The sequence below is a fragment of the Alosa alosa genome, chromosome 7 (genome assembly GCF_017589495.1).
Source record: "Alosa alosa isolate M-15738 ecotype Scorff River chromosome 7, AALO_Geno_1.1, whole genome shotgun sequence".
Lineage (NCBI taxonomy): Eukaryota > Metazoa > Chordata > Actinopteri > Clupeiformes > Clupeidae > Alosa > Alosa alosa.
Genome location: NC_063195.1, coordinates 6166156 through 6187156, shown reverse-complemented (window position 1 = coordinate 6187156; position 21001 = coordinate 6166156). Strand labels below are relative to the sequence as shown.

Genomic DNA, 21001 nt, shown 5'->3' with positions numbered 1-21001 from the left:
CTACCTCTATCTATCTATCTAAACCACAGAATGCATACAATATTTAAATGCATACAATATGCATACAATGCATATGCATACAATATATACAAAAGCCAAAAAAAGCCCTGCAGTGACACTCCATTCCCGTCGGTGGCAGTAATGTATAGTTGTCTGCTTGGTTTGCCAATCACTGTCCACGAGTTAATTCTATTTACCACTGGAGTTGTATAAAATACTGTTATCATCCGCGATGTTGGTCAAGAATGCTCGAATTTGAGAAGATAAACGCGGTTTCACGTCTTATCCTACATAAATACCAGATCAGCAGATCTCCGTGAGCAACAGTGTGTGTGGAGTAGTGGACTTGCTTGAGGTATAGTAGGCTCGTTTAATGTCTATGCTACGTTACAAACAAACAGGTCGATTTCTTAAGTTAACTTGCTCGAATATGGGAAAGTGATCGATGGAAATAAACCATGTGCCAAGTATTGAAGTAACAGATAATGTTGTTTTCTAATATTTTATTTAAAACGAGAAAAGTTCTTGAAAGGCCACCTTTTGTTTTTGTGTTGCTTTGACCAGGCTGTAGAAAACTTTGGATGAGATCATACGGTGCGTTGGGAACATGGATCTCGGACTTTCGTTGAGTTCTGGCTGTAACGTCACTGAAACGCGACAGGTTGACCCGCCGAGCGTTATGGTGAAAGAAGAAGATATAAAAGAGGAGGAGTATGGTCATATGATTTCATGTCCAGATGAAGATGAAAAGCCCTTTGTAGAGCTTCACTGTAAAACTGAAACAGACGTCACAGAGTCCAATGTTTACAATGAAACAAAACAGACAACCGCGGAGATCGAAGTGAAGATTGAAGATGATGAACAAGAACACGATTATCTGCTGCAAAGTAGGTCCTAAGTCCTTTCAGATCCCCTTTTAGATGTGAATCTCTTAACCATGCTAAAAAACGCATTGTAATGTTAACCATACCCTGCAAAAACTGCTTATCTCAGAAAATCTAACCATGTGTTGTTCATTTTATATAAAGCTCAAAAAAATCTAGATGGTATTGTTTTCAGTAGAGACTTACCTAGTGGTTTCTCGTAAAATTATTCGACTTAATTTAAGAAGAGTTAGACTTATTTTAAGACTTCTGACGTTAAGTGAGCAAATTTGTCTTGATAAAGGGTACTTGACATTGCACGCGGCATGCGGTTCGCTCGCCACTAGATTGCTCTTGGTTGAGGTAATGTCCGTAGGATTTTTGTTGTGGCTGCCAGTGGGCTCAGCGCAGAAGACTAACGGCTCCTACACACAGTTGCGTTCCGTCAACGCATTCCAGTGGGTGTTCCCGACGGTAGCTATGCAAATGACTTGAAGTAAAACCTTAATGTGATTGGTTGGTGCCGTCCGTCGATTGGCTTGATTGGCCGGTGCCGTCTGTCGGTGCAGCACCAGCTGAACTTCTCAACGCGAGCTACGGGAGAAACGCGACGCAACGGACCCACAATTCAGTTCGGCAACGGATGACGTGAGCCCATGTAAAGTGAATGGGATGCGTCTCCAGCAACGCAACGCACGCAGCTGTGTGTAGGAGCCGTTACGTGGGTTGCTCGCGTTGTGGGTTGCTCGCGTTGAGAAGTTCAGCTGTTGCTGTACCGACGAACGGCACCGGCCAATCGAGGGACGACACCAGCCAATCAAATCACTGTTATACTTCAAGTCATTTGCATAGCTACCGTCGGGGAACACCCACTGGCATGCGTTGACGGAACACAACTGTGTGTATGAGCCGTGAGGCCCGTTTCACTCCAGGTGCGTGGCCTGAGGGTGTCAGCTGCGTGGCATTGTGGGTAACGTAGTCAGCTGCAGCACTTGAGGCAGTATAGTTGTCGGAGTTTAATAGTCTACTTTTACTTTCTATGCCCACTGTTATGTTGACGGGGAAAAAAATGACCAGAGAAAAAGAGACATTCATACATTCAGTTTTCAAATCAGTCCAGTTCAAGTGAGTGGAGCATTTCTAGCATTTGAAGAGCCGTGTAATAAAAAGGCATATTTATCAGATGCAGTGTACACAGATCGCATTGAATGCTACAAGAAAATTGCTCATTCGGTTCCTGTTAGGACACACTTTAACACTTGTGTCTGTCATAATGGACCATCTGTCTGTCATTCTAAATCCATTCTGTAACTCTTCCAGGTGTATCAGAATACGATCCAGATACAACACAACAGAAGATCCATGGACAGAACGATGAACTCAACCTGCAACTGAAAAGAAGGCTGCACTACTGCACAGTCTGCAGGAGGAGTTTCACAACCCTGAGAGAACTCAAGAAACACCAGCAAACACACTCTGTTAGGGTGAATGAAAAGCAGAGCACTAGCAGCAAAAGGCAGCATAAATGTTCCCAGTGTGGAAAAGCATTCTCACAAGCTTCTCATCTTAGTAGTCATATTGTATCTCACACGGGAAAGAAGCCTCATAAATGCGTACAATGTGGAAAAGCTTTTTCACAAGTTCCACATCTAAAAACCCATATGCTAATACACACTGGAGAGAAGCCTCATAAATGTACCCAGTGTAGAAAAGACTTTTCACAAATTCAACAACTTAAAACCCATTTGCGAGTACACACAGGTGAAAAGCCTCATAAATGTGCACATTGTGAGAAAACATTTTCTAAATGCATGTCACGTAACCGCCACATACTTACACATACTGGAGAGAAGCCTCATAAATGTGTATTATGTGGAAGAGCTTTTCTACGCATTTCAAATTTCAAAAAACACATGTTAACACACACAGGAGAGAAGCCTCATAAATGTAAGCAGTGTGGAAAAGCTTATCCACGCATATCGTCACTTGCCACCCACATGAGAACGCACACTGGAGAGAGGCCTCATATATGTACCCAGTGTGGAAAAGATTTTTATATGATTTCACATCTTAAATCCCATATGTTCATACATACTGGTGAGAAGCCTCATAAATGTGCGCATTGTGAAAAAACATTTTCTACATGCACGTCGCGTAACCGCCACATACTTACACACACTGGAGAGAAGCCTAATGTATGTACCCAGTGTGGAAAAGCTTTTTCACAAATGACACATCTTAAAACCCACATGCTAATACACACTGGAGAGAACCCACACAAATGTGCCCAGTGTGAAAAATCTTATTCATGCATATCGTCACTTAACACCCACATGCGAATACACACTGGAGAGAAGCCTCATAAATGTGCCCAGTGTGGAAAAGCTTTCACAAGAGCCACATATCTTAAGCAGCACATGCTTATACATACTGGAGAAAAGCCTCATAAATGTATCCTCTGTGAAAGAACTTTTTCACATATAGCAAATCTTAAAACCCATATGTTGTTACACACTGGTGAGAAGCTTCATAAATGTAGCCAGTGCGAAAAAGTTTTTCTACGCATTTCACATCTTAAAACCCACATGCTAATACACACTGGCGAGAAGCCTCATGTATGTATCCAGTGCGGAAAAGCTTTTGCACTAATTCAATATCTTAAAACCCATATGCTAATACACACTGGCAATAATAAGCCTCATAAATGTATCCAGTGCGGAAAAGCTTTTGCTCGAATTCCACATCTTAAAACCCACATGCTAATACACACTGGAGAGAAGCCACAACTGTAACACGTCAGTCTGGATGTATGTAAATAATTCAGTGGAAATGCATGGATTCCAGTTGCTGCTACTGGAAGAAACTGGAATCCATGCATTTCCACTGAATTATTTTTGGAATCTGATCCCTTATCATACCTGTTCATTCTTACTCGTTGCTCGACTTATCGTGACTAAATTCAAGATGGCTGCAAACGCTAAACTTCGTGCAAATGTGTTTTTGTTAAAAATATTTTCCTTGCTTCCTTCCTTTGCTTCCCTTCAAGGGATTCTGGGAGGCTCGCCATCAATTCAGATCTTTTATCCACTATAAAAAACCTGACCTGTAAATATACAGGCCAGAAACAATCATGTATCCAGGTCTCAGAGTACAAAACATCCAATAAATAGTCACATCAAATAAAAAGATTTTTCCTTTTTTTTCTTTCATTGTGCGATTACAATAAATCACCAACAGATTATTTTTTTATACCGGTTTTTAGTCAACTTTAGCAGAGGTGGCAATCATACTGGAGGGTACTGTATGATTGGCCGAATCGGATTTCAAGTACATTTTGTGTCAAGAAAACCTTCCTCTGTCAGCAGTCAGATTGTAGGCTTGTAGCTGATCCAACACCCCATATAATAGACATTGTTGTGGATGGAACATATTTGTTATGTTTAAACGTCCCCTGGACTTAGGTCTGACTTTGTAAATTGTTATGGATGGAACATATTTGTTATGTTTAAATGTCCCTTGGACTTAGGTCTGACGTTGTACATTAGGTGTTGAATTGTTTATTAAATACCATTTAGTATCTGTGTCTCCCTGATTCGATATCATGTTATTGTCATAAGAATTACACAAGTATGTAACAGTTGGTAATAAGAATTTCTTAAGTATATATATAAGTATAGTATATATACTCTTTTGATCCCGTGAGGGAAATTTGGTCTCTGCATTTATCCCAATCCGTGAATTAGTGAAACACACTCAGCGAGGTGAAGCACACACTAATCCCAGCGCAGTGAGCTGCCTGCAACCAGTGATGCCAGTAACGCGTTAGTCTATTTTGACCACTTTTTTCGGTAACGAGTAATCTAACGCGCTACTATTTACAAACCAGTAATCAGATTAAAGTTACTCATCTAAGTTACTGTGCGTTACTATTTTTGTCATTTTCCTTAGTAAAAAGATATATTCTTTGCTTTCTTCTTGTCTTGGGGATTAATGTCATGTAGGCTATGCTCATGTTTTCAGCATGAGGACAATTCACGCGTAAAACCACATGGTGACACAATAGCACAGTAGCAGCAACTGGAATCCATGCATTTCCACTGAATTATTTTTGGAATCTGATCCCTTATCATAGCTGTTCATTCTTACTCGTTGCTCGACTTATCGTGACTAAATTCAAGATGGCTGCAAACGCTAAACTTCGTGAAGATACTGTCTGTATAAATCGTCTTGTAAGTAAACAACCAGTGCTTTTTCAAAGTTCTCAATGTCTCGTTTTAAATGTCAGGGCCCTCGGAAGTCTACCAATGAAGTGTGGAGATACATTGAGCCTCGTAAATGGGTGTAAAACAGTGATTTATTTGCATGGCTAGCCCGATGCGAAGCACCACTATTGAAAAAAAGCTGTTGGTAGCATCGGCTAACTAAGCTACAGATTTTGGAGTGCAGGGGACAAGCCGAGATGGGCTATGAGACATACGTTCACACTCGGTATCATGTTTCAATACACTTTAGGTCAATATCACACCGGAATTCTCCTTTAAGACCCATTTCACATCAGACTACACAAAAGTGTACTCAATTGTCTCATAAGATTAAAACATAATGATAGTCTTGCACACTGCACTGTTTGTAACAGCGACTTTAGCATTTCTCACAGCGGGTTAAATGATTGCAAAAGACTTGTTGAGGTGAGTTTAACAAGTGTAATTTCATTTGCATATTACTCAGGCCTATACCAGATGGCTAGTTGCCAAGGCTACATGAAAAAAAAAATCAACAAAAAAATCTACATATTTTACTAAAACAATTTCTATCAATAGGCCTTCCTTATGTTGGTGTTGGTATTATTGTACAAACATCTGCATTTCAGTATCTAAGTAGGTTAGGTTGGGATGTCTGCTATACATGGCTGACATTACTGTTAAAATGCACTTCCAGTATAGTGAGTATTGGCAACACCGGTTATCATTTTTATGTTGAGGCGGTGGGGGTGTTGTCGGCAGCTGCTGAAAGTAACTAATAAAGTAACTTGTAATCTAACTTAGTTGGGGGCCAAGCAGCGAAGCTGCGAAGGCACCCATTGACTTACTAGCTTTTCCTATTATTATTACACTTCTGCCATTGGAGTCTATGGCAGCCCATAGAACGCCTGGCTAAAAAGTGCAGATTTTTTGGCAGAAAGTTTCGGGACACTCCACTGACCATTCACACTTATTTACGGACCTCTAAACCCAGCCATCTAGCGCCACCAACAGGTCAAAATCTGGCCGAAAATTGAACCGCTGGGTCTAAAGTTATGAAATTCGGTGCACTGATTCAGGACCATCCCATGATCACTCTCACCAATTTACAGAACTCTATGCCCAACACTGTAGCGCCACCAATGGGTCGAACCTGGATTGCATTCACACATGTGACCATTGAATGGTGCGTCCAATTTTCACAAGTTCAATGACCCCTATTACGTCACTTTCTGCCATATTGGACCTCCGCCATATTGGATTTAGTCCAAACTCTACGAAAAGTTTCAGCAGTCAGAAATTTCATCCGATTTTCATGGAACTTGGTGATCTTCTCCCCGAGCCGCACAAACGATACTTGTCAGATTTTTCAAATTCATTTTTGTTTGCCCGTGACAGCCAATCAAATATGGCGATGAAGCCGCCAAACAGGAAGTGGACAAACATCTAGGTGATGCTTTGAGTTAACACAACAAGACTTGATACCATTAGTCAGGACACTGTCCCAATCACTCACAGCAATTTTCATGCATATACATTGAACACTCTAGCGCCACCACCAGTTCAAAGCTGGACATGCGTTCATGCGCGTGATCCTTGACTCTTTTGTCTGATTTTCACAATTGAGGTAGCGTCTGAATCCTTGAACAATCTCGAGTTCATCGACCCCTATCCCGTCACTTTCCGCCATATTGGACCTCCGCCATATTGGATTTAGTCCAAACTCTACGAAAAGTTTCAGCGGTTACAAATTTCATCCGATTTTCACAGAACTTGGCGGAGATGATCTTCAGACCGAGCCGCACAAACCATACTTGTCAGATTTTTTATTTTCAAGTTTGTTTGCCCGTGACAGCCAATTACACATGGCGACGATGCCGCCTAACAGGAAGTAGACAGGATCCTAGTTTCCTAGATTCCTGGGTGGGTGGGTGGGTGGGGGGGCTGTCAGTGATGGGAGACTGGGTAGAGTGTTCAGCATCCTGATTGCTTGGTGGATGAAGCTACTTGCCAGTCTGGTGGTGCGGGAGCGGAGGCTCCTGTACCGCTTTCCAGAGGGCAGGAGGCTGAACAGTTCGTGTTCAGTTATTTCACGCAAGAGGAACATGTTATAATAATTAAAATGAGGAGTTCAAGCAGAAGATTGTTGCTAGAGAAACACAATTGCGCATAATCTAAAGTATCCTAAAATATACATAAAGTATTTAGGCCTAACCGAGTCAAAGATGATCGAAGATCCAACTCCACATTCTTCCAGTGACACTCCGTTCCAGGCGGTGGCAGTGATGCATAGTTGTCTTGGTTCGATTGGCAACTACAATCGACGAGTTATTCCATTCCATTCGGAACAGAATTTTTTAACTACGGTCATCCAGTATGTTGGTTCAAGAATGCTTGATATTGTGAAGACAAACACGGGTTCATGTCTTACCCGACATAAACACCAGATCAGTAGATCTCCGTGAGCAGAACAGTGTGCGTGGAGCAGTGGACTTGCTTCAGGTAGGCTCGTTTAATGTCTATGGGTATGCTAGCCTATACGTTACACACAATACAGTCGATTGGTTAAGTTAACAACTTGAATAGTGATAGATGAACATACGCCATGTGGCAATTATCGAAGCAACAGGTGATGATGTTTACGAGTGTTTGATTTAAACGAGATCTAGATCTTGAAAGGCAGCCTTTTGATTTTGTGTTTCCTTGCCTAGACTGTAGAAAACTTTGGATGGGATCATCTTTAGTGCGTTGGCATGGATCTCGGACATCCGTTTAGTTCTGGCTGTAACGTTACCAAAACGCAGCAGGTTGACCAGCTGAGTGTGATGGTTAAAGAAGAAGACCTGAAACAAGAGGAGGATTATGGATATATGATGTCTCAAGTTGAAGATGAAAAGCCCTTTGCAGAGCTTCACTGTAGAACTGAAACCGATGCCGCAGAGTCCAGCGTTACTGACAATGAAACAAAACAGACAACCGCGGAGATTGAAGTGAAGATTGAAGATGATGAACAAGAACACGATTATCTGTTAGAAAGTAAGTCCTTCATATCACCCTTTTAGATGTGAATCCCTTGTAACCATGTTAAGAAAAACTTTTAAAAAACAACAGTATTTTGCTATGTTAACCATGTTAGCAACTACAGGAAACAATGTTTGTTGTGTAACCTGAAGCAAAGTTTAAAGGATAATGTACAGAACACCAGTCATTATCGAGAAATAAGCCCTGACAGGACGAACAGGACCCCGATGCGCCAGCGGAGGGGTCTTGCTTCGTCCTGAAGGGACTTATTTGACAGATAATGGACTGGCGTTCCATACATAAATCCCACATATTCTGCTCCACATGATATGTCTCTTTACATTTACTACCGTTTCGTTGTAGCTTTAGCTGAGAAACAAATAGTTTGCAACACAAGCTGAACTTGAATCAAATATTCTTTAGAACACAGCTGATCAACCGTCTGCTTTCACTTTTGAAGTTCCATTGCAAGAAGTGACCGGACTACTTGCGGAGTAATATAAAAGGCATAGCCTAAATCATAGCACGAAACCCCCTTGCCATTGACAGTGGTAATTATGTATTTCCAGCTGTAATTACATGAATTTATCACCCGGAGAGAATAAATATTCTTTTCTGATTGGCTGGTGGTGTGGCTATTAATTCTAAATAACGGGACACCTATGAAGTAGATCTGGTAAAAACGAGTTTAATCACCGTTCCATATCAATGTTTATGAATGGTTACTAAAACAACCATAGTAGGACGACAGTTGAGCCTGGAAGTAGGCTTCGCAACAATTTAATCAACTGTAAACAAGGTAACTGTCCATTAGGTTGTCATTTTTGTGAAAAAATCCTGTTCCAATTTTTGACGTCTAAAGATGTTTCCATTTTCAACGCTAAATATATGCCAATTTACCGACAACTAACAGGCATTAGGATGAATGTAAAGAGGGCGTAAAGAGGCCTGGTCCTACCAGACTCTCGTACATTTCATAATGTACAGAGAGTCTAGCCACTTTCCATTGCCAAGCGTTAACTTCCTTGAAGGCGAGTACTATGTTTAAAACTATTGGATCTGCCATAACCAATCGCTTACGTTTGGTCGTGACGTAATGTCATGCTCAAACTAGAGCATGTAGCGCACAACCTCAACGTCATCGTTCTCAGCCACCCCCTCTGTTCGCTGATTGGACAGGTAAAATTTGGCCTGAGAAAACCCGTGAATATACAGAAATCCCAGACGACGGACTGAAGGAACTGAGGGTGGAGCCAGGCTAACTTGAGATGCACAAGTCGGCAATATTTCTGATGATTTACTGCTGTGAAGTTTCGTGCACAATGACTTGGAGTGCAACATTCTCGAAAAACATTAAGCAAAGTGGATGGCCATAACATCAATGAAAAACATTACTACAGGCTTCAACATGCCTGTAGAAATGTCAAACAAATTTCACCTACACAGGAACTCACGATCGCACAGTTTGCATACCAGTTTGTCCTTCTCCATAGTTTGGTCTGCAGTCCAAAACCAAAAGTGCTTCCATATCAAACTCCTCAAGTGATTAGCGGTCACTCGTCTCTCTCATGTCGTACAGGTTGATCGCTGTTGTCCTCCACATAAGGAATTCTTTATTTTCTTTTTCTGCTTGTTTGTGAGTTTTGGTACATCTATTTTTGTTTTTATTTGTTTAAAATGAATAGTGTACATATTTGGTTCAAATCGATTCCCTATTTTAGTTTTCCCTATCGATTTTCGAACGTAAAGTGAAAGCCCTACTGTCCATGCTATCGCTGTTATAGGGTCAAAGAAAGTTGTACAACAAAAAACAAGTAAAGTTGGCTTATTTTTAAGTGGAACCGCTTGTTTCCTTTGTGTGCTTATAAAGGCATGACTATTGCCTATAGTAGCAACCAAGCAAACAAGGTGATAAGCAGGATAATGACATTGTGATGAGCAGGCTTTTCAGCGTGCTGCAGAAAGTTCCATTCACATGAATGGGCCTTCCTAACGTTTGGAGGTCTCTAAGTCTTGTGACAAGGTTTCTAAGCTGTTGTCACATATGCCAAACATCACTATCAGCCTGCCCACTGAATACGTTGTAAAAATGCAGTCACTGTGGACAGTCTAGGCTCTAAAAACTGCAATAAAAACAGCCTGGTTCAGCCTGGACCACGGATGGGGGTTCCACATTGCATGCGCAAACGGAAGTGCTGCGCTATGAAACCCATTATTTTCAAAGGCCTGTAAGAACTGATCTGCCGCTGTGCTGAGCAAAGGGCACGCTGCGTTAATGTGAACCCCCCTGAAACATAATAAACTCACCTGTAAACATGTACCCAGCCAATCATCGCCAAGAAGGATGGGGGATGGGATGGGGGTTATGCCACATTCTTCTTGTCTCTTGAGTGACTTTGAGCTTGTCAGTGACGTCATGTTAGTGTTAAATACGTTCATATGTGCATTCTATTTGTCAACAAAGGCACTACTGTTAGCAATTGGTTAATGGGAACATTTGTTATTAGCCAGTTTGCTATTAGTAATCCAAACGAACGTAAAGTGCGCACATCCAAAAGTAGGTGCTGGATAAAAAAAGTTGCTTTAATAAACAAAAAGAAAGGGAAGCCTGTGTGTAGATATTCCTTCCTATTTTTTAACAGTTGCTACAGCATGCTGCGTTAATGTGAACCCTCCGGAAACATAATAAACTGTACCCAGCCAATCATCGCCAAGAAGGATGGGGGATGGGATCATTTTAACAGTTGCTACAGTATTAGCCAGTTTTTAACAAACCATTACATAGTGTATAACCCTAAACAAACGTCATAGCAACAGATATAGCCTGTTTCTACGACTGATTTAATGTGACAGAAATCCAACAGAACTGCTAATAAAAAAAAAAAGAGCATATACAACCTGCGTGACCGATCTGATGAGTCACGATAGCACTTTAGAGGATGTGGCCTTGGTGTTTCTTTTTCAACTTTGAACTTAAACAGACAAAAAGAATGCTGCATATGAAGGGAGGGGGTGGAGGAGAGAGAAGTGTAAAGAGTCTAGTTAGGTGCGCAAGGACAACAACAACGACTAGCACTATATTTTCTTGTTTTTTTGAATTTTGATATGGCCGAGTCCGCCATACGTCCAAAAAGAAGACGTTCGGATGAACACATGGCCAAGAAGAGGGTACAGGAGAAGGAACGGGGCAAGTCCCGTATTTACATCGGTGAAGCCATACAAAGGTGGCGAGAACTCCGCCAGCAGAAGGGCTTCCAATCTGATGCGCAGTTGGCTCTGTTTCTACTGGACAGGTGTGTAAATACAGTTTGGTTGTTGTCGTTCATGTGCATTATATTTTTGCCTGTATTTTTTTATCTGTTGGATTATATATATTTATTTTTTTAAAAGTCTGAAAGATATAAAAGAAATAAGTTGAATTTGAAGTAAATGGATGATCGTTCCAAAATCAATGAGTAATCATGTTTAATAATTATCTCAATATTGAACAAAATAATCATGATAATTATTTTGATAATTATGATTTGTCCTAATTGAGTCCTAACATAAGGTTGGAATTAGCTAGAGCTATGCCGTCCGTTAACCTTTGCAAAGTTACGTTGGCCAGGGTGAATACCAGATATGGGTTACTAGCAGCTAGCGCTAGCTCTAAAGTGGAAATGATCAAGCCAACTCACACTAGGATGGCATTTTGTCGAAATGATTGATTTCATCCACAATTTGTTCTGTATTTGAATTTTCATAAATATTTATAGTCTAGTGACAATGTTGGCTAAATTCATTTTTGACGGAGCCATTGTTTATGCTTATTTGGAAACGCTGATCTAACGTTAGCTTGTTACCATGGTGTTTCCTAACATGGAAGCAAAAGTTATAACCTCGGGTGGTGAAACGTTATTGTCCTCTTCTGGTAACGTTTTTTTTCTTCTGCATGATCGTTTAGATGAGAGCATTTATCTAACTTGGAGACATAGGGATTTAGATGAGCGCATTTATCTAACTTGGGGACATAGGGATGTATTAAGTACCCTGAATGAAGTATCAGTAAAACTACACTTTGTTTGTAGTGACTAGATATTTTGCCTTTATGCCCCACAAATCACCTGCACCTGCTAACCTAAAGCTGCAAGTGCTCAGGGATTTCATTTTCTAACAATCATTTCACTTTGTTACTGCCACAGCTATGAGGAGTACATCCACGCCATTCATGGCTGGGACCAGGAGACCCTCCCCACCACAATTATTGGTCTGGACGGTGAGACAAGTCATTGATTCCTGTGTCCACATTTTTGGTATGCGTAGTGTAATTATGTGATTTGTTTTATTATTTGTTTCTCTTGATGTCTGGTATGGTTTCAAAAATCTTTCTAGAAGACGGACTGTGGTACTGGCACACTGTCTTCAAATCAAATAAGTCTTTTGGTGTCATGTCATAAATCTCTTGAATTTTGCACCCATACACGTTGTATGTTGTTTTTACAGGAAAGACAACTGAAGGGGTGTTCCATTCTTCTGCAATGATGTAGAGACATCTGCAACCATTTTTGGCACTATTGCAAGACCACAGAGAACTATGATAAATTACGAATACTTGTATTTATTTGTGGCAATTTGGCATGTAGACTTTACAATACTGTACCCAGCAACTGATTGGAATATGGAAGTGGATGTTTCAGCTAGAGAGAGCTTGAGTATGATTTACATTTTCAGGACACGTTTGCTAACCTACGATGTTCCTGGATGGACTGTACGTCGGAATCCTGTTCACCCTGTTGGGACTTATTTTCCGATAATTGACCAGTGGACAATACATTATCCTAGTGATGGGCAAATGAAGCTTTGGTGAACCACTGAACCACAGCAATGTGAACCTAGCGACACTAGCTGAAAAGCAAAAAGATGGCCGCCACACATACATTTTTCAACATAAAAGTCCTTAGCAAACCAATATTTTTGGTTACATATACTGGTTTGGGTAAGGACTTTTATTTTGAAAAATCTACATGTGGAAGCCATATTGGATTTTTTCATTAGTGTTGCTAGCTTCACACTGCTGTGGTTTAGTGGCTTCATTTGCCCATCACTACATTATCCCCTTACCTATCAGCTGATCCGTAAAAGGCAGTCTTTGTTTAAAATTGACCACAACCAATAAGGATGCTGTTATTGGTTTCACTTTGATATTATAACCATCCTGAGTCATGAAATTGTACAATCCCATTTTCCGAACCTGGAGAAATCAGGGAATTCAATAAATTAATTGAAAAGTTGAAAAGTCATGTTATTTTATTTTCATATCTAGGGCGTAGCCATTCCTCTTGGCTTGATTTGATGAGTTATTACTTATTTAAGGACTTATTATCAAGATTACAAACAAATTTAGCTGCCAGTAAGTTACACAATTTTGGATGCCAGTGTGTTAAGCAAATTTGTCTTGATAAGACGTCTTAAAATAAGTCAAACTCTTATTAAACTAAGTCAAATTATGTTACGAGAAAGCATTAGGTGGCTCTCTTTATGTTAAAAACAATATCAAGTAGCAAGGCAACCCCAACTGCTCCCCAAGTGCCAGATTAATGGGACCCGTTGCGTCGGGTATGTATGTGTGCTCCTAGTGTAGGTCTCAAATCCTAGTGTGTGTGTGTACACTACCCCCGGATGGGTAAAATGTGGAGAACACATTTCCTATAGGACTAATAAAGTATAACTTAACTAACTGAACTAAACGTATTTCACTGAACTGTGATGGCCTGTTGTTATCCATCAGTAACATTGCCATCAGTCTGAATCACCATTAGGCATCTTCCGAAAAGCCCAAATAACTGTTAGAGGACCGCTCAGACAATGGCAGAAGAATGACTTTTCATCATGTTATGATGTTATGTGGTATCAAAATGATTTTGGAAACGTTATGTTAAGGTAAACAAACAGCTGCGGCTGCATTTAAAGGAGAACACTGGCCATTTTTCACATGCATTGCAAAAAAATAAAAGTTAACCAAGTGTTTTAACCAAGAGATTTACCTAGCGCTCTCTCGAAAGATCATTTTGACTTAATTTAACCTTCAAACTCATAGAAGCCATTTTTTGCAGGTTTTTAATGACTTTATAGAGGTCTCAGGGAAGTACAATACTTGGCTGTTTTATATCCTTTTTTCAGCACAACCTAAGCAATATGATTAAAGTAGTGTCAATTAATTTTAAATTCTTATGCATACGCCCCATTTTGAGTATTTTGCCCGACATTGTACATCATCTACTTAGGAGATCATTGCTCCTACATACTTTGGCCTATAATCAAATGCCTGACCTCTTAGACACTGTAGTTTCTTGGACAACAATCAGAAAAATGGTGTAATGTACTGACACAGAGTTACAGAGGCTAGAATATTATTTTCTCATTCTGCCGGATAACAAGCATTTCTGAACTCCCCACATTACAGCCCTCTAGGTCACTTGAGATGACCTAGAAACACAACTGAGCCCTAGTGTCAGGTCTTGTGAAGCTGTGGGAAACAGTAGATCAATATAGAATGAAAACTACTTACTTTAGACCATTATTTGCCAAGGTATGCTCATGCGTTTTGTAAAATGCCCTATGGAAACTCCCCATTGGATTTTTGGTTATCCAAAATGCATACTGACAATCAAATGCTTACTGCACATTAACCCCTTTGTGTAGAAGCATAATCCTGGTCTCAAATGAAAGGTAACACTTTGAGGTTTCTGGTGGATTATTTAGATTGTATGTCAGTCTATATCAGAACACCTGACTACACAATATATGGAATAATTACAAAAAAGTCTCTATTTTTGGATTTACTTTGTTGATTCAATGAGTGTGTGTATAAGATAGACTATACATCTGTACAACTAATATTGGATAATACAACATGAAGATTCAATTTCTATGGATTCTTGTGAATATTTTAGTACCCAATATGTTGCATCTACTTATTGTGCTGCAGCCACACTGCAGCCAGAGGTCAGGGTAGCACCAAAAGCAGAGGAGGGGAGGAGGGGGGGAGGGGGGCATTTTGGATCAAATTTAATTGAGACATAATAAGATTAATCTGAGAATGTAAAGCACTATATAGATTGTACATAAGAAAGTTGTCATTTTTGGATTCCCAAAAGTCAAAGCTTTCAAATGGTGTATAACAGTGTCTTGAACTGACACTCAACTGTTTAAAAACAGCACTCACTGATACACTTATTCTTACTGTACTCTACCGTTTTTAAATTGTCCCAAAATCGTTGAGAGAATTGCTTTAAAACTTAAACTGTTTACCATGTTGTTAGTCGCTTTGGTTAAAAATGCGTCAGCCAAATGTAATGTAATGTAATGTAATGTAATGTAACATTACTATGCTACATAGCAATATGCATACAATTGATTTAGAATGTTGGGGAGAGGTAGGGGAGGGGGGTAAATGACCCGATACTGGAGCAAGTGCTGCATAACACCAACTATACTAACATGAGCAAAACAAACCATCAAAATATGCGTTTATTTATTTATTTATTGTTAAAGAAAGGATTTTTTTAGTAATTGAAATCATACACACATATATTCTGAAATAAATACCATTCTGAAAAAAATTCTGAAATTTTTACTACAACTATAATAGTCAGCGAGATATCACTCCTCAAAGTCATGTTCACACTACTTTCTATAATGCGAGTCAATGGGTGGATTACGGTTATACGGTTATTGGTCTATGGATGGATGGTACTGTTGCTGATCTAGTTAATCTACCCATCCCTGGACAGGAAATGACTTCCATACAATCGTCCTATGGTGATTTCAGTTTACTTCCTGGTTGGTTTGGTGGGCAAAAATAATGATAAAACGATGTTTTATGAGCCCCCCACTATTATATTTTCACAACATATTTGACACATTCCAGTCACTGTAAAAAATACATGTTTTTAAAATGATGATAACGTTGGTTTTACGTCATGGATCGGAAAACCAATCTTAGCGTAATCCCTGAACCCTCCCCTTTTGATAGATAGACACCACTGGCACCTCTGGACAACAAGGATAAATCGTCATGCAATGCCATAATAATGTTTGCAGATGACACCACAGTGGTGGGCCTGATCAGAGAGGAGGATGAAACAGCATTTAGGGATGAGATTTAGCACTAGCTATGTGGTGTAAAAACAATAACCTGGCCCTCAAAACCCAGAAGACCAAGGTGATCATTGTGGACTTCAGCAGAACCAAAAACAAGACACACGCACCCCTCCACATCAGCGGTGCTGAGGTGGAATATATATATATATATATATAAATAATATACATTTTTTTATTTATACTATTTGTACATGTACATAATCCTGGAATCTGGAAAACCTGTATTTATCTAACTATACACTGTTGTACATAATTCATATCTGTTGTCTACATAACTGCACAGAATACTGTACTCGACCTGCACTTTGGTGTTTAATGCTTCTTTGCACTTGTGGTTGGATGTCAACTGAGTTTCACTGGCTCTGTACCTGTACTGACATGACAATAAAGTTGAATCTAATCTAAATCTGTTGAAGTGTTGTCATTTCCGAAGGGTGCGTTGTGCCGCTGGAATTCTGACGGTTAAAAAGATTTTGACTTATTTTAAGGAGTCTTATCAAGACAAATTTAATTAACGCACTTGCAGACAAATTTGCTTGTTTTGCGCTGTTCACCAACAGCAGCATCCATATTCTTTGTTTTCAAGTAGCAGGGAATTCGGAATCGTCGCAATGTTAAGCCCGTCCACCGACTCCATACACGATGTGATTGGCCTGATTGAAGTTTGATTTTTCCAGCTCGCAAGTCAACTGAGAGTTGCTAGACTGCCCTGGCTGCAAATTTCCTTTTCTGCCGCTAGGGTGCATCTAGATTTCTAGGCTACGAATTCTCGACAATGAGGCCATTTTCATTTAGGTCAAATCATTTTTCCAAGAAATACCAGCTTGTTGTTTTGATCGTAATATAATATTAGTAACACTTGGATAGATAAGCAGTTTCTGCAGTGTATGTCAATGTGTTGCCCTAGACCAGAATTGCATGCCTTCCATGCTACGTCATAGAACAAGGTGAAAATGTCTGTTAATCAATTCTGTCATCTTGAAAAAAATTACTTTCTCTGTCTTGTAAAGCATACATGTATGTCTTTATCAGATAATCAAATTGCTGAATGTAAAACACCTGCCCAGTGTTTCCTAGATAATTGAATTCCATGTGTGGTGGTTGGTTTGCAGAATTAACTTGAATGCAACAGGTTTTAACAAATTAGCACAGCTGGTTATGATGCTAACCAGATTTAAGCACAATTTAGTACAACCTGGAAAAGCATTGTGTGTGTGGTGGTCAGTGTTGATATTGTGGTGGGCCGCCACAAATAAGTCAATTGGAAACACTGATGCCATTCTAAATCCATCTTGTAATTCTTCCAGGTGTAGCAGAACACCCACCAGTAACATTCTAAGTCTCTATGGTAACTCTTCCATGTGTTCCAGATCACCCACCAGTAACACAACAGAAGATCCATGAGCAGAATGATGAACTCAACCTGCAGCTCAAAGGAAGACTGCACAACTGCACTGTCTGCAGGAAGAGTTTTACGGCCCTTACTGAACTCGAGAAACACCAGCAAACACACTCTCTTGGTGTTGATTTAAGCCAGAGCATTGGGAAAAGGCGTCATAAATGTGTCCATTGTGGAAAAGCTTTTTCACAAAATTCACATCTTAAATCCCATATGGTAATACACACTGGAGAGAAGCCTCACACATGTGCCCAGTGTGGAAAAGCTTTTTCACATATTTCACATCTTAAATCCCATATGTTAACACACACGGGAGAGAAGCCTCATGAATGTGCCCAGTGTGGAAAAGCTTTTTCACAAAATTCACATCTTAAATCCCATATGGTAATACACACTGGAGAGAAGCCTCACACATGTGCCCAGTGTGGAAAAGCTTTTTCACATATTTCACATCTTAAATCCCATATGTTAACACACACTGGAGAGAAGCCTCATAAATGTATCCAGTGTGGAAAAACTTTTAGCCAATTATCATCTCTTAAAAACCATATGCTAATACACACTGGAGAGAAGCCTTATACATGTGTCCAGTGTGGAAAAACTTTTAGACAAATTTCAAATCTTAATTTCCATATGTTCACACACACTGGAGAAAAGCCTCACACATGCGTTCAGTGTGGAAAAGGTTTTACACGTGTAGTGCATCTCAAATCCCATATGCTAATTCACACTGGAGAGAAGCCTCATCAATGTATCCAGTGTGGAAAAGCCTTCACAACAATGTCATCTCTTAAAACCCATAGGAAGGGGCACACTGGAGAGAAGCCTCATAAATGTATCCTGTGTGGAAAAGATTTTACGCGTATTGAGCATCTCAAACTCCATATGCTAATTCACACCGGGGAGAAGCCTCATAAATGTATCCAGTGTGGAAAAGCCTTCACAACAATGTCACATCTTAAAACCCATATGATGACACACACTGGAGAGAAGCCTCATAAATGTATCCAGTGTGGAAAAGCCTTCACAACAATGTCGAGTCTTAAAACCCATATGGTAATACACACTGGAGAGAAGCCTCATAAATGTATCCAGTGTGGAAAAGCCTTCACAACAATGTCGAGTCTTAAAACCCATATGGTAATACACACTGGAGAGAAACCTCACAAATGTGTCCATTGTGGAAGAGCTTTTTCTGCACTTTCACATCTTAAAACCCATTATTTAACTCACACGGGAGAGAAACCCTATAAGTGTAACCAGTGTAGGAAAGCTTTTTCACAGGTTGGTAATCTTGAAACCCATATGCTAATACACACGGGGGAGAAGCCTAATAAATGTGTCCATTGCGGAAGAGCTTTTGTACATTTGGCTACCCTTAAAAATCATATGGGCAAAAAACACTGAAGAGAGAAGCCTTAGAAATGTATCGAGTGTGGTTACTGGTTAGCGCCCCTGAAGTGGATGTCCGGTTCTTTATAGTCTTATAAGTATATTTTTTGGGCTTTTTGCCTTTATTCTGACAGTACAGTGAAGATTGACAGGAAGTGAGTGGGAGAGAGAGAGATTTGGTGGGATCGGGACATGACCGCAGGTCGGATTTGAACCTGGGTCTCCGTGGGCACTTGGACCTGTACATGGTACGGGCGCTGTAGCCTGTTGCGTCACAGCGCCCCTGATGTCCGGTTCTTTTGAGACAAACCTTTCAGCATTTCTGTCTTTGGGACACCATCGCCCACTCTGACATTTTGAAAGGGGTCTGGCGTATGGATTGGCAAGCTTTGGGATACAAATCTACATTATGTTACCATTTCAGGTTTAATGTCAGCTGTAACCACCATGTAAAGCGCATAGAATGAACTGTGTGCATGAAATGCGCTATATGAATAAAGTTGACTTGACATATAGCTTTGCCATAATTCTTACCATCACAAAAACAACGCGCTTTTCTATTTTATTTATTATTATATTATTTATTTATATATTTATTTATTTTGGGGTCCTCTGAGGTAAAGTCCTTCTTTGGGCACTTGAACAGGTGAACTGGAAAATAATAATAATATCATATAACTAGAAAAGCATTTCCTGAAGGAAATACAGTGCATGAAAATGCAAAAAATATGATGTCAAATATCATACAGAGTAAAAACAAACTATATTGGTTGCTAGGTAGATGAGGTTTAATATAGTTGGAATGACTGAACAGTTAAATAAGTGGATAGTTTAAATGATTAAATTATTTAGGTAGATAGTTGACGATAACTGACACTTGGAATGGCTCTAATGTTTGCTAGCAATTATGCTAACTATGTTAACAAAGATAATAATGTTAACCAAGTTACTATGCTAACTAGCATGTTAACAATGTTAAAATGCTAACCATGTGACTTATTTTAACTATGCTAACTAGCATAACTATCTTAAAATAACTGCTAAAATTAATTATTTTTAGCTTATGCTAACTAACATGCTAACTATGCTAACCATGTTACTTAGCTAATCATTTTTAGTAGTTTTCATTTTTAGCAGTTATGCTAAATCTTAACATTACTTAAACATATGCTTATGCTAAAATACTAACTAGCTAACTTAGCTTGCTAACTATCTTAACTACTTAGCTAACAGCTGGGGTAGGAGTCATAGTTGATTACAAGTAACAGTTACAATGGCTGAACAGTTAAAAGTTCAGTAGTTTAAAGGGTTAAATTGTTTAACAGTAAAATATTATAGTGAGGACTTTTATTTTGAAACAGTTTTTGGCAGAGGAAGCAGTTGAACAGGATGTGTAGTCTTAATAGGGCCAGTTTGTATGCTTAAAGCCTGAGACTGGCAGTTGGTCCAGGTGGCCTGAACACCTGCCATAGGATTCTAATTGCTTAACGGCTCTATTGTGATGTCATCAGCCCATGTTAAGTCTATGGGGAAATTTTGACTAGTTTTTAATTAATAGTTTAAAAAGTATAAAAGTTACAAAGCTGAAAAATACATAGCACCCATGTCCTAAGTAAGACCTACGTAACATAGTTTGAATGAAGTTTCTACGTTAAACGGTTGAAGCTGCATTAAACGCGTTAGAAGAAGAAGAAGAAGAAGCCTAGGAAGAACAGTACAGTCCATTTTCATGCACTGTAACTAGACTAGAAAAGCATTTCCTGAAGGAAATACAGTGCATGAAAATGCAAAAAATATGATGTCAAATATCATACAGAGTAAAAACAAACTATATTGGTTGCTAGGTAGATGAGGTTTAATATAGTTGGCATGACTGAACAGTTAAATAGGTGGATAGTTTATATAGGTAAATGATTTACTTGGTAGATAAGGTTTAATATAGT

At 39.5% G+C, this 21001-nt stretch overlaps 1 protein-coding gene and 1 pseudogene across 1 annotated transcript; both read left to right on the top strand.

Annotated features, from left to right (window-relative positions):
- The first annotated feature begins 53 nt into the window (after positions 1-53).
- Positions 54-3788, top strand: LOC125297305 (gastrula zinc finger protein XlCGF57.1-like). The gene is made up of 3 exons (XM_048247594.1): positions 54-355; positions 565-887; positions 2184-3788. The coding sequence occupies exons 2-3, from the start codon at positions 608-610 to the stop codon at positions 3653-3655; spliced, it is 1752 nt and encodes a 583-aa protein (XP_048103551.1). The 5' UTR covers positions 54-355; positions 565-607; the 3' UTR covers positions 3656-3788.
- Positions 3789-7407: 3619 nt separating this feature from the next.
- Positions 7408-19077, top strand: LOC125297293 (annotated as a pseudogene).
- Positions 19078-21001: the final 1924 nt, after the last annotated feature.

Coding starts and splice junctions, on each gene's coding strand:
- LOC125297305 (XM_048247594.1), top strand. CDS start 608: ATGGATCTCGGACTTTCGTTGAGTTCTGGCTGTAACGTCACTGAAACG. Junction 888..2,183: donor ACACGATTATCTGCTGCAAA/GTAGGTCCTAAG, acceptor TAACTCTTCCAG/GTGTATCAGAATACGATCCA.